Below are 15,435 nucleotides of genomic sequence, written 5' to 3'. Positions count from 1 at the left end.
CTTATAGGTGATGCAACATCATCTAGTAGATTCCATCCTGATTTTTTTCCTCCTGAAGTGACCAGAATGATTTTTGACAAACTTCAGTTACATCTTTTTCATAAAAAAGTTTTCCTTCATGATATTTTTTACCTTTCAAATGCCATAAAAGTGATAACAGCCTAGTTTATAAAAATATAAAGCATCATATAAAATCTTCTTGAACAGATGTGTAAAAATATAGCGATAGTGGTAAGACAGAAATCATCTCAGAGTTCATGTTGCCATTTGTGATCTTTATTTCTATTCATAGGATGACATTCTTAATAGTTGGGTTCTATCTTGTCAGTATAATTGGGTTTGAAAAACCTAGGTGATTTTCCTAATCACGTGAGCCATCTCCAAGTGCATTGCCATTTTTTGTGGTTTTACATAAGTGTTTCGTATTTTATTTTTAGATGTAATGATACTTACTTTTCCTGGAAATCCATGAGATGATCAGTTAAATAAAATAAAAAGGACCAGGGAAAAGAAAAAGATAAATGTATGTGCTCATCTTCCCTTTGGTAATTAAACAATTTGATTAGTCTTTGGTTTCATCAGAGTTAGTCTTGATGTTTCTTCTAACTAAATAAAATGACATGCTGCTATTTGTAGCAGAGTAGTCTGTGAAGTTTATTCACACCCCTGCTCAGTAGAGAGGCTTGTCAGGATAAGAGTCTTCATTTATGTTATATTAACCATTTGAAGAGAGCATACATTATTTGCAATTTATTTCAGTACTACTTAGTATTTACTCCCCAAGTCATGTTGTAATATTACCTAGTTTTTGCTCTGGTGCTGATGTAATGGAGTGCTCTGACTGTTTTGTAGCTGAAGAGATAAAAAAACTCCGGAAACAGCTGGATGAACTGCAAAAGGAAAATGGGAGATACATCGAACTACTGAAAGCAAATGACATTTGCCTATATGATGACCCTACAATCCACTGGAAGGGAAATCTCAAAAATGCAAAGGTCTCAGTTGTTATTCCCAGTGACCAGGTTCAAAAGAATATCATTGTCTATTCAAATGGGAGTCAACCCAATGGAAATAGCCAGGGAGCATCTGTCCAGGGAATAACATTTAATGTTGGTCATAATTTACAAAAGCAAACAGCCAACGTTGTGCCAGTCCAGAGAACTTGCAACCTAGTGACTCCTGTGACAATTTCTGGTATTTACCCCGCAGAAAACAAGCCATGGTCACAGACAGCGTCTGCTCAGACAACTCCAGCAGGGAATGTTGTTGAGCTTTCCACCCCTGAGAATGAGCAAGGTGTGCTCATCACTGCTACTACTGCCAGCTTGCAGAGTGCATCACAGTCTGGAACAGAACAGGAACATTCTTCAAGTAATGCAGAACAGAATGATCAAAATCTCCCCAACGGTAAAAATGACGAGGAGGGCACTAAATTAACAAAGAAAACACTCCTCCAGGGAACCAGCAGCCTTCCCACCAGTGCCTCCACAGAAGCCTCCCAAGTTCAACGGGTGAATACAACTTGCTCAGATACACACAGTTCTGTGAGTGACCTTCAGGAAAGCTCTGTCATTTCAACCACGGACACAGCTTGTGTGCCATCTGCGGGACTGTCAACTGCTGATAGTTTTTCTTCTGTAAATGTCCTTAAAAGTACAGACTTAGTAAGTAGTGCTGGAATGCCTGTGTCTTCTGCAGCAGAAGGAGTTAAGGCTGTGACGGCGATGAGCACTCTGCCTGCCAATCCCCTGGAGAACTGCTGGTCCTTTTCAGGCTCTTCAGGTGTTGGCACTTCAGACTTGAAAAACATGAGTAGCCTTACACGAATGCCTTCAGCTGGAAACACACAGACCACATGGACAACTTTGCAACTAGCAGGAAATACTGTTCAGCCACTAAGCCAAACTCCATCCAGTATAATGACTGCACTATTAAATGAGCCAGTTAATGGTGCTGGTACTGTCTGTTCTGCTCACAGCAGGCCTTTGACTACAAGTATCAGTTTGAATACTTCTCTGTCTGGGGATGGTCAGGCAGCTGAACAGATTGTAGTTACCTTGCCCTCATGCCCACCCTTACCTCTGCAGCCATTAATCAGCCAGCCACAGGTTAAAACTCAGGCTGCAGGAAATATCCTTCCATTGAACTCAGCTATGCAGGTAATTCAGATGGCTCAGCCAGTTGCATCAGCTGTTGCAGGAGCACCAGCTAACCAGAATGTCATAATTCTCCAGCCTCCAAACCATGCTCCATGCCCTCCAGTTGTGAGAGCAGAAGTTCCTAGCCAAAATGTTAGTCAGCAAATTGTAATTATTCAAGCTGCTAATCAGAATCCTCTTCCTCTCCTATCTGCTCAGCCTTCTGCTGCTATAAGAGTTCCTGTGAATGGGCCAACTGCAATTGTGAACTCTAGCAGCTCCATACAGAATGCCTCTCTTCCACAGACTTTTGGAGGAAAACACCTTGTCCATATATTACCAAGACCATCTTCTTTGCCATCTTCTAGCTCTACACAGACGTTTTCTGTTACAATGTCCAGTCAACAGCATCCTCAAACTATCTCATTAAATGGGCAGCTTTTTGCGTTACAGCCTGTGATGTCATCCTCTGGAGCTTCAAATCAAGCCCCTATGCAAATCATTCAACCCACCACCAGCGAAGATCCAAATACCAATGTTGCCCTCAATACATTTGGTGCTTTAGCTAATCTCAATCAAAGCATATCACAAATGGCCGGGCAGAGCTGCTTACACCTGTCTCTCAGTCATCCTACTAATCCTACGACTGTCAGTAACCAGATTGCCACGGTTAATTGTGTGTCTTTACCAGCCTCTGTAGCATCTTCAGTACCTGCAGAGGTTTCAGTATTAACTAGTGCATCTAATTCAATAAACGTTTCCCCCAAAAAAGTGGCTGCTGGCTTGCCATCCAATGCAAAATCGAAAAGAACGAGCAAAAAGCCAAGTGCAAAAAAGCACCAGGCAGTCAACAGTAAAACGTCCTGCCCAGCAGTTCCTTGCAAAGATGCAGGGAAGGTGGACTGCTCTCCTGTGGACACAGCAGCAAAGCATTCAAATGGTGAGGGGCTGCCTGAAAGCTCTCCAGCAGTATCTCAAGCTTTAACGGTGCCACAAGTAAGCAGTGTGGCAGCATCCAGTGGTGTTAAAGTTCCTGACTCTCGTTCCAAAGAGACTGCAAGCTCTGAACCGGCAGCAAAAATCTGCTCTGTCCCTGAGCCAACCTCAGCAGAGGCACCCACTTCCTCACCACCAGAGTCCGTGGTGCCTGAGCAGCCAGTGCCTGTCCTGACAGCTGCCAAAGATGCTGCTCCTCACCAGCAGACCCGTGGGTCTCAGAACCGGCCACCAACCAGCTCTGTCTTGTCAGAGTCTCCCAAACCCTGTGAACACCCCAGCACCTTAACATCCTCTTGTACTGAAGCACATGTGACACATTCTCAGGTTGCTGGGACATCAGCAGCACAGAGCAGCACAGTGGGTCATGCTTCCAAGGCAGGAACGATTTCAGAGTCCTGCAATGTTGTGCAGGATTCTTCAGTGGTAATACAAGATGCAGTCTTGCTAGAAGGACAGGGCCTAACCAAAATGCTCTCTGATCTCACAAAGGAAAGAACACCCGTGGAAAAAAACTCGTCATTTACCGGTCAGGGAGAACATTCTAATTTTCCCATAGAAAATTGTAAATCAGCAGAATCGAATGCCAGTTTGCCTGAGAAGCAGGAACTCTTGCTAATGAACACAGAAAGTGATACTCTGTCCCAGCATCACTCCTGCATTTCTGATCAGGAAGTAGTCAGTGCTTCCCTTATTGCTAGCAGGCAGGCAGATTCCCCAATGTCAACTAGCTCTGGCAGCAGTCGAGGCTTCTCAGTAGCTTCAATGTTGCCAGATACTACCAGAGAAGATGTTACTAGCAGCACCTCAACCAGTACGTGTAACAGCTGCACATTTTCAGAGCAGACAGACATTGTAGCTCTAGCAGCAAGAGCTATTTTTGACCAGGAAAACCTTGAGAAAGGTGGGGGAGGAATACAAGGTAACATGAGGGATGGCATCTCTAAGTCCACTGAGGTTGCACCTTTGGAGAGAGAGCAACAGCCCTTTAAAATTCAGCCAGTGAAAGAGAGCAATGCAGGGCCATTGGAAGCAGCACCAAACAAATTCAGTAGTCAGGATGCAGTACAGACAAACATTGACAGACAGGTTGAAAAGCCAAGCTGCTCTGTAGGAGGTGTGGAAACGTCAAACACATCTTTGCAGATTTCCACTTCACAGTCACCAAGCCTAACAAGTTTAAGTGTGAATAATCTCATACACCAGAGTCGCATTGTCCATCCCCTTGTGAGTTGCTCAGGTTTATCCCAGTCTTCAGAGCCAGCGAGCATCCCTGCAACTGTGAGCCTCTCCCTTCCATCTAGCACATACGTCAGTCAGTCGACAGGACCCACGATGATGAGTGAGTATGCACAGGAACAACTGAATGCTATAAGGACAACCACTATGCAGGCTCCCCAGCTGCCCGAATCACACTTAAAGCAGCAAAATCATGAAGGTCGCAAGGACTCGGCCAAGCGGGCTGTTCAAGATGACCTTTTGCTTTCTACAGCAAAGAGGCAAAAGCAGTGCCAGACAACACCCATAAGGCTTGAAGGGATGGCGCTGATGAACCGAACACCAGAGAGTATCACTGATCAGTCACAGTTGTTGGTCGGTCAAATTCCTCCTAATCCATCCAATTCGGTGGCATCAGTGAGCAATCAAGGGCACGGGGATGGCCTTAATAGGTTATTCCCATCAAACAGCAATTTTGTAACACCAGCTTTGAGACAAACTGAAGTTCAGTGTGGTTCTCAGCCACCTATTTCAGAACAGCAAGGCCAGGCAGGGCAGCACTTGCAGTCAATTCAGCATGTTCCTGCTCAAGGCATATCTCACCTTCACAGCAATCATCCATACTTAAAGCAACAACAGGCTGGTCAGTTAAGAGAAAGGCACCACTTGTATCAGCTGCAGCACCATGTCACTCATGGGGAAAACTCAGTCCACTCTCAGCCCCACAGTGTCCATCAACAGCGAACAATTCAGCAGGAGGTGCAGATGCAAAAGAAGCGAAATCTCATCCAAGGAACACAAGCCACACAACTTTCTCTACAGCAAAAGCACCATGGAAGTGATCAAACACGGCAAAAGAGTGGTCAGCCTCATCCTCACCATCAGCAAATGCAGCAGCAGATGCAGCAACACTTTGGAGCATCCCAGTCTGAAAAGAACTGTGAAAATCCTGCAACCAGCAGGAACCATCATAACCATCCTCAAAGCCATATAAACCAGGATATTATGCATCAACAGCAGCAAGATGTTAGCAGCAGGCAGCAAGGTTCAGCTTCTGAACATGTGTCGGGGCACAATCAGATGCAGAGACTGATGACCTCAAGGAGCTTAGAGCAGCAAATGGTGTCCCAGGCGAGTATCGTAACCAGACCATCAGACATGACATGCACCCCTCATAGGCAGGAAAGAAATAGAGTTTCCAGCTACTCTGCTGAGGCACTCATTGGGAAGACACCCTCTAATTCAGAACAGAGAATAGGAATATCTCTTCAAGGCCCTCGGGTTTCTGACCAGCTTGAAATGAGAAGCTATCTTGATGTTTCTAGAAATAAAGGGTTGGTCATTCATAATATGCAGGGCCGCTTATCTGTCGACCACACAGTTAGCTCAGATGTGCAGCGGCTTTCTGATTGTCAAACATTTAAGTCAGCTGGACCCACTCAACAACCGACAGGCAATTTTGACGTACAGGCCTCAAGAAATAGCGAAATTGGTAATTCCGTGTCATCCCTTAGGGGCATGCAGTCACAAGCTTTTCGAATCGGTCAAACTACTGGGCCACCAATAGAAAGACAGAAGAGATTGCCATACCAGCCAGTACAGGGTATTCCAACAGGAAATACCCTGCCATCAAGGGAAAATGAAAACACGTGCCACCAAAGTTTTATGCAGAGTTTACTCGCCCCTCACCTTGGAGATCAAGTTAGTGGAAGCCAAAGATCAATCCCAGAACATCAAAGGAACACGCAGTGCGGCGCCTCTTCCACAATTGAATACAGCTGTCCCCCAGCACGGGACAGTGTCCACATCCGAAGAGATGGTGATGGCCAGAGTAGGGAGAGCTGTGACATGTCTATTGGTGCAATTAACACAAGAAACAGTTCTCTGAACATTCCTTTTTCAAGTTCTTCTTCCTCGGGAGATATTCAGGGTCGCAATACTAGCCCAAACATCTCTGTGCAGAAGTCCAATCCCATGAGGATGACAGACAGTCATGGAACTAAGAGCCACATGAATACGCCTGTTTCTAGCAACATGCATGGAGTTGTGAGATCAACTCACCCTCACCCTGCAGTTTCTCATGGAAATGGTGAGCAAGGGCAACCTTCTGTTCGTCAGCCAAATTCTTCAGTTACTCAGCGGTCAAGGCATCCTCTGCAGGATAATGGAGGTTCTAAAATACGTCAGCCCGAAAGGAATCGATCTGGAAATCAAAGACATGGAAATGTCTTCGACCCTAGCCTTCCCCATCTTCCCCTGTCCACCAGTGGCAGTATGATCCTTGGACGCCAGCAGTCTGCAATAGAAAAAAGAGGAAGCATTGTCCGATTTATGTCTGACGGCCCTCAAGTGTCTAATGATAATGCAGCCCCTGACCAACATACTCTCTCTCAGAATTTTGGATTTCCTTTTATTCCAGAGGGTGGCATGAATCCACCGATAAATGCCAATGCCTCTTTCATCCCACCAGTCACTCAGCCAAGTGCCACTAGAACACCAGCTCTAATTCCAGTTGATCCTCAGAATACGCTGCCATCCTTCTACCCACCTTACTCTCCTGCCCACCCTACCCTTTCCAATGACATTTCTATCCCCTATTTTCCCAATCAAATGTTTCCTAACCCAAGTACAGAGAAGCCAAGTAGTGGAAGTTTAAATAATCGATTTGGATCCATTTTGTCTCCTCCCAGGCCTGTTGGTTTTGCTCAGCCAAGTTTTCCTTTGCTTCCAGATATGCCGCCAATGCACATGACCAACACATCACACTTATCCAACTTTAACTTGACGTCTTTGTTTCCAGAAATAGCCACAGCTCTTCCTCCAGATGGTTCAGCAATGTCGCCTTTGCTTTCCATTGCAAACACTTCTGCTTCAGATTCTTCCAAGCAGTCCTCAAACCGACCTGCCCACAATATAAGCCATATTCTAGGTCATGACTGCAGCTCAGCTGTATGAAAACTGATAGACTGACTTTTAGTCTGATGAGTTGTTTATATATTTAAGAAGAATAAAGTGGATCTCACTGACATCCCTGCAGAGACCATTCATAGCTTCACTGTTTATTCACCTAAATGTATGTATATAGGTACTTTTCATATTTATACACACAGTGTATTTCCATCCACTTTACTAACCTTAAAGCACCAGTGCCTATAGCAATGCTTACTTACTAGTGTAACAGTAAGGATGCAACATTGAGAGCTGTGCAAATACTGGTTGTTGATTTTGCAACAATCAAACTTGATGTCCAATTGTTCCACAGTAAGGGAAACCCTCAGTAATATGTGGATGTAAAGAAAGGAGTGAGAGCATCTGTATGGGAGACAGGAAACAATTGCTACAGGTTTCATTCTGTTTCTGATGGATTTACCTGAAACTACAGATGAACTTGGAAGTGGCTTGGGTTTCTCTTCTTCCTTTCTAAAATATCTTCAGGAGCCTCAGCACAAATCAAGTCTGTGGTAACCCACTGTTAATTGATAAAGGCATTTCTTGTGCAGCTTCTTTTCTGTTTGAAGCTTGCCACATGTACTTGACTTAAGGTGGACTTTACCTGGCAGAAATTGCTATGTGTTTCCATGGTTAGCAATTTAAAATATAGTTTTAGGAAATTAAGATTTCTGTAACCCATGAATTTCTGTTTCTGAGAAGAATTAGGTTAAGATCTGTTTTAACAATGGCTTCAGTTACTGCTGAACTTGGTTAATGTTTTATTGTAGCTTATGATTCCTTCTGGTGTAGTCAGGAGAGACAGCAGTTGTGTTTGTTGCCATTTCACTGTTCGTATGCTGCAAGTTACCTCAGGGTGGGTTTTGTACCTTGTTTAGCACCTTCTTAATGTCTTTTTTTGGTGGTTTTTTTTTTCCCTCTTCTTCTTTTCTTTGGCCCATGCTCAAACACCAGCTTTCTGGTTTCTGTGAGTGACAGCCCTTTGTTGTGCCAGGCAGCACATGGGAGGACAATGAGCTGGTGGCATCCCACAAAATGTGCAGGGATACCTATGGGAATGGTTTTTACTTACAGTCCTGACAGGATAGGAATTAAGTAAATATCAGTACTCTGCACTTGAATGCACCTTTTGTCTAAACTTGTATTATTGTGGCTGAAGGAGGAACATCAATGTGGCAAGACTGAAATGCTGCACATCAGGAAGTGTTTGTGATTTGAGCACTACAAGGAAGGGGGGGGTTGGTTTTTGTATGTGTTGAGAGGCCGCACAAATGTGTGTGCACTGGCAGAGTCTCCTGTACTTTCACAAATTTCAGTACGGTTTCTTTTAAAGGGAAGATCTAGACTTTATTTATTTAGTAGGTCTGAAGTGTGATTTTTCTTAAAGCAAGGCAGAAATTTTTGTTTTTTATGTGTTTGGAAATACCATTCAGGTTTTGACTCTTCAAATAACAGTTTTTCAAGTTCCCATGTATGAAATTGTCCCCCTACCAGCTGGGAATTGGCAAAAACCTCTCTGGAGTCTCTTCTCTGAGCAGGTCAAGCAAGTCAAACGTATGTTGCCCACCAGTTCACTGTCTTGCTGCTTGTGGCACCTGTCAGAGGTTATTCCTCATTGCCTCTGCTTCAGGGAGTTGGGGAGGAACAGGCTTCCTGAGATCTTTTTAGATTTTTTTTCTTTTTTTCTTTGAAGGGTAGAAAGGAAGATATTCCTCCACCTCCAGAAAAAGGATCCACAAAGAGGGACCTGTAAGTTTTTTCCATAGCTTGGCTGCCCAGGCTTAATTTTTGTGAAGTCTCTTTACACTGATCAGGAAAGTGAGGAGACTTCAACGTAAAAAAGAATTCAGCTGTGTCTGCAGCCCATCCTGACAGTGTCTTCACTCTCATAATCTGAGTCTGATGGTTCTGATTCAAATTGCCAATAGCTTTTTAATTCAAATGGAGGTAATCTTAAGACACTAAATCTAAGTGGTGTTCAGTTCAGTGGTGTTCAGCCCATCTGTTCTCTGCGTTTCTTAAAATTATTAAATGGAGTATTTATTTTAGTTTAAAGCAAGGCGGCTTGTGTGAGTTTGAATTGGGTTGGGGGAGGAGTAGCTGGAAAGCTGCGAGGCGGAAAAGGACCTGGGAGTGCTGGTTGATACCAGGCTGAATATGAGCCAGCAGTGTGCCCAGGTGGCCAACAGCATCCTGGCCTGTATCAGGAATAGTGTGGCTAGCAGAGTGATTGTCCTCCTGTACTCAGCACTGGTAAGACCTCACTTCAAGTACTGTGCTCAGTTCTGGACCCCTCACTACAAGAAAGACACGGAAGTTCTGGAGCAGGTCCAGAAGAGGGCAAACAAGCTGGTTTAGGGTCTGGAGAACAAGTTCTATGAGGAGAGGCTGAAGGAATTGGGAATGCTTAGTTTGGAGAAGAGGCTGAGAGGAGACCTCATTTCTCTCTACAACTACCTGAAAGGAGGCTGTAGGGAGGTGTGTGTTCGCCTCTTCTCTCAAGTAAATAATGGTAAGGCATGGGGAAATGAGCCTGAAGTTGCACCAGGGGAGGTTTAGACTAGATGTTCAGAAGAATTTCTTTACTGAAAGAGTAGTCAGGTTCTGGAACAGGCTGCCCTTGGAGGTGTTCAAGATCTGTGTAGCTGAGACATCTCAGGACATGCTCTAGTGGGATGGTGAGTTATACAATTTTTTCTCCTGGTTTGACGGTTGTATGCTGTGATCCTGAAGTCTTTTCCAAGCGTGACAGTTGTGATTCTGTGACTGAAAGGAGCTGCCAAAGTGTAGTTACCAACCGAATGGCAGCAAGTAGCCTGCGCAGAGCAGTAGAGTTAGAAATGACAGTCCTCAACTCCAGCTAAGCACCCTGCAGCTCTGGTTGTTATCTCATGAGACTCTGATCAAATTGATTTCCCTAGCACAGTAGATCCTAAAGGGGCTGCCTGGGGTGGTGAAATGAGTTTCGTAACAATGCTCCATGGACTGTGGATGCTGAAGATGGGAATATTGAATCAGCAGCTGCACTGTGTGTTACTTACTCATCTGGCCTGTTAGGAGGCAAGCAAAGAGCCATTCTTGCTCTCTTTAAATGGCATCATGTGTACAAAGGTGTGTTTGGGTTTCAAGACAAAGTAGTGAAAATTAAGCCCTGGCTTCCAGGGCTTTATATAAAGATGTAAATCCTGCTCATCATTCTAGGTATTCATGTAGTATGACATTGTTTCCATTGAATGCACCAAGTTTGCTGATGATATCAAACTGGGAGGTGCTGTTGGCTCTCTTGAGGGATAAGATGATGGAGAAAAGGAGGCTGAGGGGTGACCTCATTGCTCTCTACAGCTTCCTGAGGAGGGAATGCTGAGAGGCAGGTGCTGATCTCCCATGAATCCTGTGACAGGACAAGTGGGAATGGTTCAATGCTGTATCAGGGCAGGTTTAGACCAGACATTAGGAAGCATATCTTTACTGTGAAGCTGCTAAAACCCTGGAATGGGATTCCTAGAAAGGTTGTTGATGCCCCAAACCTGTCAGTATTTTAAGAGACATTTGGACCATGCCTTAAGTACATGCCCTGAAGTGGTCAGGCAGTTGGACTATATGAGTCCTGTAGATCCTTTCCAACTGAAACAGTCTATTCTATTGTGTTCTAGTTTATTAATTTCTTCCTTCATATTGCTTTCACTAATGTGATCTATTCACAGTAGAGTATCTAAGCTGTGATTTTTAAATTTTTTTTTAATGTTGTACATCATTTTTTGAAGAGGCAGTAGGTGTGTCAGTAACTTTCATGTGCACCCTTTCTGTTTACAAAGATGACAAGAAAGAGCAACCTGTTTCACAGGATACCTGTAGTGTAGATAATCCAAACAGAGGCATTTTAGTGATACAAAGACTATTGTGATTTTGCAGGAACTGCACTATTTTACAGTGTGTGGCTCAGAAGCAATTACCATGTGACTGACCCTCAGTCCTTTCCAGAGGATTGGACCTTGCACTGTTGTGACAGGGCATTCCTGCATAGTCACCACATCATTTTGTTGTCCTTCTCAGGACTTTTTTTGAAACCTGCCAAGACCCAGATGGAGAAATATTTCATTACCTTCCTTGGACATGACAATTTCTGTTGAAGTTTGACGACAAATCACTTCAAGTCTTTTTATATGATGTTAAATGATCCTGTGGCTTTGGTGCAGGATTAGGAGGACTGTCATGAAAAGAAAGGTAGGCATACCTAGCTGCAAGAGCTTCACATAGAGACATTAATCCAAATTCTATTATTTACTCCCAAATTCTATTATTTAAACTGCTGAATTTTAGATTTTTTTAATGAAAGAAAAAATTGGTCTATTGTGCAGTCTTTTGGTGTAGTTGACTGTTCAAATGGTCTTTGAATGCTGAATCTGGCCAGGTACCCCTGGTTTAAGAGCAGCTTGTGGATTTGTCACAGGTTTCAGCTTTTCACACGTTCATGCTCATATGCCTTTAGGAAGGCCAGTGTATGGACTCGATAATGCATATTTTTAAAAAAATAAATTAGATGTTAAATAATTTTTTGTTAGTTTTTAATTATGAAATTGTTTTAGTTTTCATCTTCACTGTAAACTAATCACCCTTGATGTCCCACACTAAGCAGGCTTCTTGTGTTTAGTTTTGTAAATTTGTTCCACTCAGCTTCTGACTGCTGGCCCTTTCCCAGGGCTTTGAGCTCTGCTCTCAGGATAAGGAGTGATTGCAACATCCTTGCCAGGTAGTGGAAAGTTTTCTTTCTTTTTTTCTTTTCTTTTTTTTCTTTTTATTTTTTTCTTTTCAGTCCCCTAGGATTGAAGCTGTTGTATTTAGTTACCAGGTTGCTAAGACTTTAAGGAACGTTCACCTTGCTTTCTTTTTTTTGGGAAGCATGAGCAAGGAACTTCTGTAAATCTTACAGATCACATAATTCTTTCGTTACAATAACAATTTGACAAGCAAATACCTATGACACCTAGGTATTTTCTCCTAAGAATGACCTGGTAATTAACCATTCCTTTATTTTTCAAGATATATTTGGAAAAGATTTTATGGGTTTAATTGCAATGTGTTAGTCTGAGAATGGCATTTTCTCTTCCATAATAGTTTTTTGATGGTTACTTACACCAAGTAGGAGTTTGTCTTGGTTTTGAAGGAAGGAAAAATACCCAGTACTGCTTAATTTAGCAAAATAGAAAAAAAGCACTGCCTCTAGGGTAGGCTTGCCACAGCTGACAGGCGATATATATCTGTGGCTTTCTGCTTGGCCCCAATGACTGCAACAAACAATAGCAAATGGGTACAGGGCTGGATCACTTCTGTGTGTCAGTGTAGGCCCTGGTTAATCCCTTAAGAAGCCTAGGAGAATAAAAGCAGAGTCAGACTGAAAGCAGGCAATAAAATAGTAAAGTATTAACCTTTATATACCTTCTGATTAAGAGAAAGACCCTCATATAAAAGCCCCTAACAAAACCTAGAACTGAAGTGATTTGAGCCACTGTCTGAGCTTACTTGGAATATGTGTTATAGCTCCTGCTCTCAGCTCCAGTCACTACACTGCTGCCCAGGTGGAAGAGTGACTCTGAAAGAAAAAAAAAGCCTGTGCTAATACAGAACCTCCTGAATTTTGCACAGATTTTCTACTGCACTTTAAAGCTGCACTGCTCTGGTTTCTGACTGTAGTGCTGTCATGGGAAAGAAATCATGTGTCAGGGCAACTGTAGAGGGCACTGCTGGAGAAAAGAGGTAATTTCATTATTTCTGATCTCCTCTTGTCTTTTCACCTGATTCAGAGGTGCTTGGTCATGAACTCACACTGTAGCCTGTTCATGTGTAGCCTGTAAGTGTAGGCAGCTGTGCTATGAGCTGTGTGCTTTTGCTTTTCCCCTAATAACTTACATGTTCATCCCTTTAGAAATTATCTCACTTTGACTAGAAAGGCAGAGCTGCATTGAATGTATTTATACCAAATCAGTCAAATTTGTTTTCTGATTTTTTTTCTGATACAGAGGTATAAGGAGCTCCATTTCTTTACCATCACCTAACCTAAGTTATCTGCTACTGCTGTTCCCTTCTCCTGCTGCCACTGATCCAGCATGGGTAGCAGCCACACGGACAGGCGTGCCAGTGCAGACACAGGTTTGCACGTAGGGATGTTTTCAACCTCTTCTTGTTTCTGCAGTCCTTCAAATAAATCTAAAACCACAGAGCACCAACACTTTATTCCCACTAGTCCTATTGAGAGCAAGTTGTTCTGTGAACCAGTGAAAGATTTAGTAGAGGTTTTTGGTCATGACAATACAAAACCACCTTCTCTCTGCAAACAAGCCTTGCTTAGTTACACAGAAGCCATTTATTATTTGATGAGGCCAGGTTCTAAGAGACTAAAAAAAAATAATAATAAATTAAGTCCTTCTTTCTGCCTCACCGAAAATATTTTTACAAGTAGGTTCCAAATTATCCCTGGAAGATTTTAAAGCCAGGCTGGACAGGGCTCTGAGCAAGCTGATCTAGTGGGAGGTTTCCCCGCCCATGGCAGGGCTGTTGGAACTAGATGATCTTAAAAGATCCCTTCCAACCCTGAAAATCATATGATTCTATGATTCTTTAAGTTTGCAACATGAGTTGCTGTTTCAGCAGTCACAAATGTGAGACAACCAAGCTCACAGTGGGTTGTTACCCCTGGTCCTGCCTGCTCACTGTGAGAAGGGAAGCAAATACGGATTTTGCCACAGGAGATTAATCAAAGATGCTGTTGCCCTCCATGATGTAAATTATTTATATTCAGTCTAGAGTTTTCTGCTGTGCTTCTGTTTTATACAGCTGTAAATTACTTGGATACAGCCCCAGTGGAAAGTCTCTACTATTTTGGAAAAAAAGGAACTCTGCATTAGAAATCGATAATGAATGAACAGGAACATCATCTTCCAGTTGTAAATAAGATCTTGTTCTGTTTATTTTGACATCTTTTTACAAATGTGTTGCATTCAGGTGTAAATATCCCAAACCATGATCTTGTTCAGAGTTCTGAGATTTCTATTGTTAAATGTAATACTTTGTTTAATAGTTGTAATTATTATTTGTATAGATATGAACATCATAGTATTTTATTAAAAAAAACAAACAAACCCCCTCTCTGAATACCTTGTTCTTTTTGGTACAGCTTCTTTTCCCATAGGAAGAAGCCATGCACTTCACTCTTCAAGACAGGTTAAAAAATAAAAGCTTTGTTTTGAGAGTGGAAATTACAGTTATAGCTCTCTACTGATGTCTGTTCTCTACACATTTCAGTTATACACCACTGTATTGGGATATAAAAAAAATTCATAGTCCAGAAGAAACATACATTAATAGTAAAGTATCTCAGTAATGAATGGCAGACGCTGTCCCTGCCCAGGTGCCAGTGATCCCCGTGTTGATACAAACTTCACTGTTGTAAAATGCTTCTCGTGCTGTCGGTTGCAGAGGATTCTAAAACTGTTCTTCTGTCACAGTTTGAATCTAAAGGATGTGGTTTGAATGAGAAGGGTACAGAGATGCTGCAAGGCATTTTGGGAGGCTGCATAACACAGGAGGAGCTCACAGAATTGCTGTGAAACAATTCCTTTCAAGGGCTCCAGGCTGTCTTGCATGTAAACAACAAAATTCTGGTTACAGAAGATGCCTTTATAGAAGATATTTTTTTTTTAAATTAAATTTACTGTTAAGACAGATGTGAGCTTCTATTTTGTTACTTCAGTAACAGCCAACATCTGTAGTTTAATGTAGTTGTGGTCAGACATCACTCTAGTTCAGTAGGACATCAAGAAGTGTGCAGGACATCATCATCAATGACAAAACTGGGAGGAGTGGCTGACGTGCTGCCATCCAACATGACCTGGACAGGCTGGAGAGCTGAGCAGAGAGGAACCTCATGAGGTTCAATAAGGGCAAATGTAGGACTCTGCACCTGGGGCAGAACAACCCCACACATCAGTATAGATTAGGGGCTGATCTGCTGGAAAGCAGTCCTGTGGAGAAGGATCTTGGGAGTCCTGGTAAACAATAAGTTAACTGTGAGCCAGAATTGTGCCCCTGTGCACATCCTGGGATGTATTAGAGTGTTACAAGTAGGTCAAGGGGGTAA

General features: G+C 42.8%; 2 protein-coding genes across 8 annotated transcripts in view; one reads left to right on the top strand and one right to left on the bottom strand.

Moving 5' to 3' along the window:
- The window catches only part of USF3 (upstream transcription factor family member 3), a 33,231-nt gene extending 19,672 nt beyond the window's left edge, over nt 1-13,559 (top strand). For 4 of the 6 annotated variants that reach the window (XM_030463632.1, XM_030463643.1, XM_030463652.1 and 1 more), the window contains 2 exons: nt 853-7,425; nt 13,319-13,559. In XM_030463632.1, the coding sequence (XP_030319492.1) occupies nt 853-7,307 (6,455 nt within the window). In that variant the 3' untranslated portion in view covers nt 7,308-7,425; nt 13,319-13,559. Of the gene's footprint in view, nt 1-852; nt 9,301-13,318 lie in introns of those variants that run through there. The other 2 variants (XM_030463668.1, XM_030463636.1) reach the window with 2 other exon arrangements.
- The window catches only part of SIDT1 (SID1 transmembrane family member 1), a 56,300-nt gene continuing 52,932 nt past the window's right edge, over nt 12,068-15,435 (bottom strand). For both annotated transcript variants that reach the window (XM_030463740.1, XM_030463688.1), the window contains one exon: nt 12,068-15,343. The gene's annotated coding sequence lies outside the window, so the exon portion shown is untranslated. The remainder of the gene's footprint in view (nt 15,344-15,435) is intronic.

Source organism: Calypte anna, chromosome 1 (assembly GCF_003957555.1).
Source record: "Calypte anna isolate BGI_N300 chromosome 1, bCalAnn1_v1.p, whole genome shotgun sequence".
NCBI classification, from domain to species: domain Eukaryota; kingdom Metazoa; phylum Chordata; class Aves; order Apodiformes; family Trochilidae; genus Calypte; species Calypte anna.
Note: the sequence above shows the minus strand (reverse complement) of the source record. Positions and strands in the feature narration are given on the sequence as shown.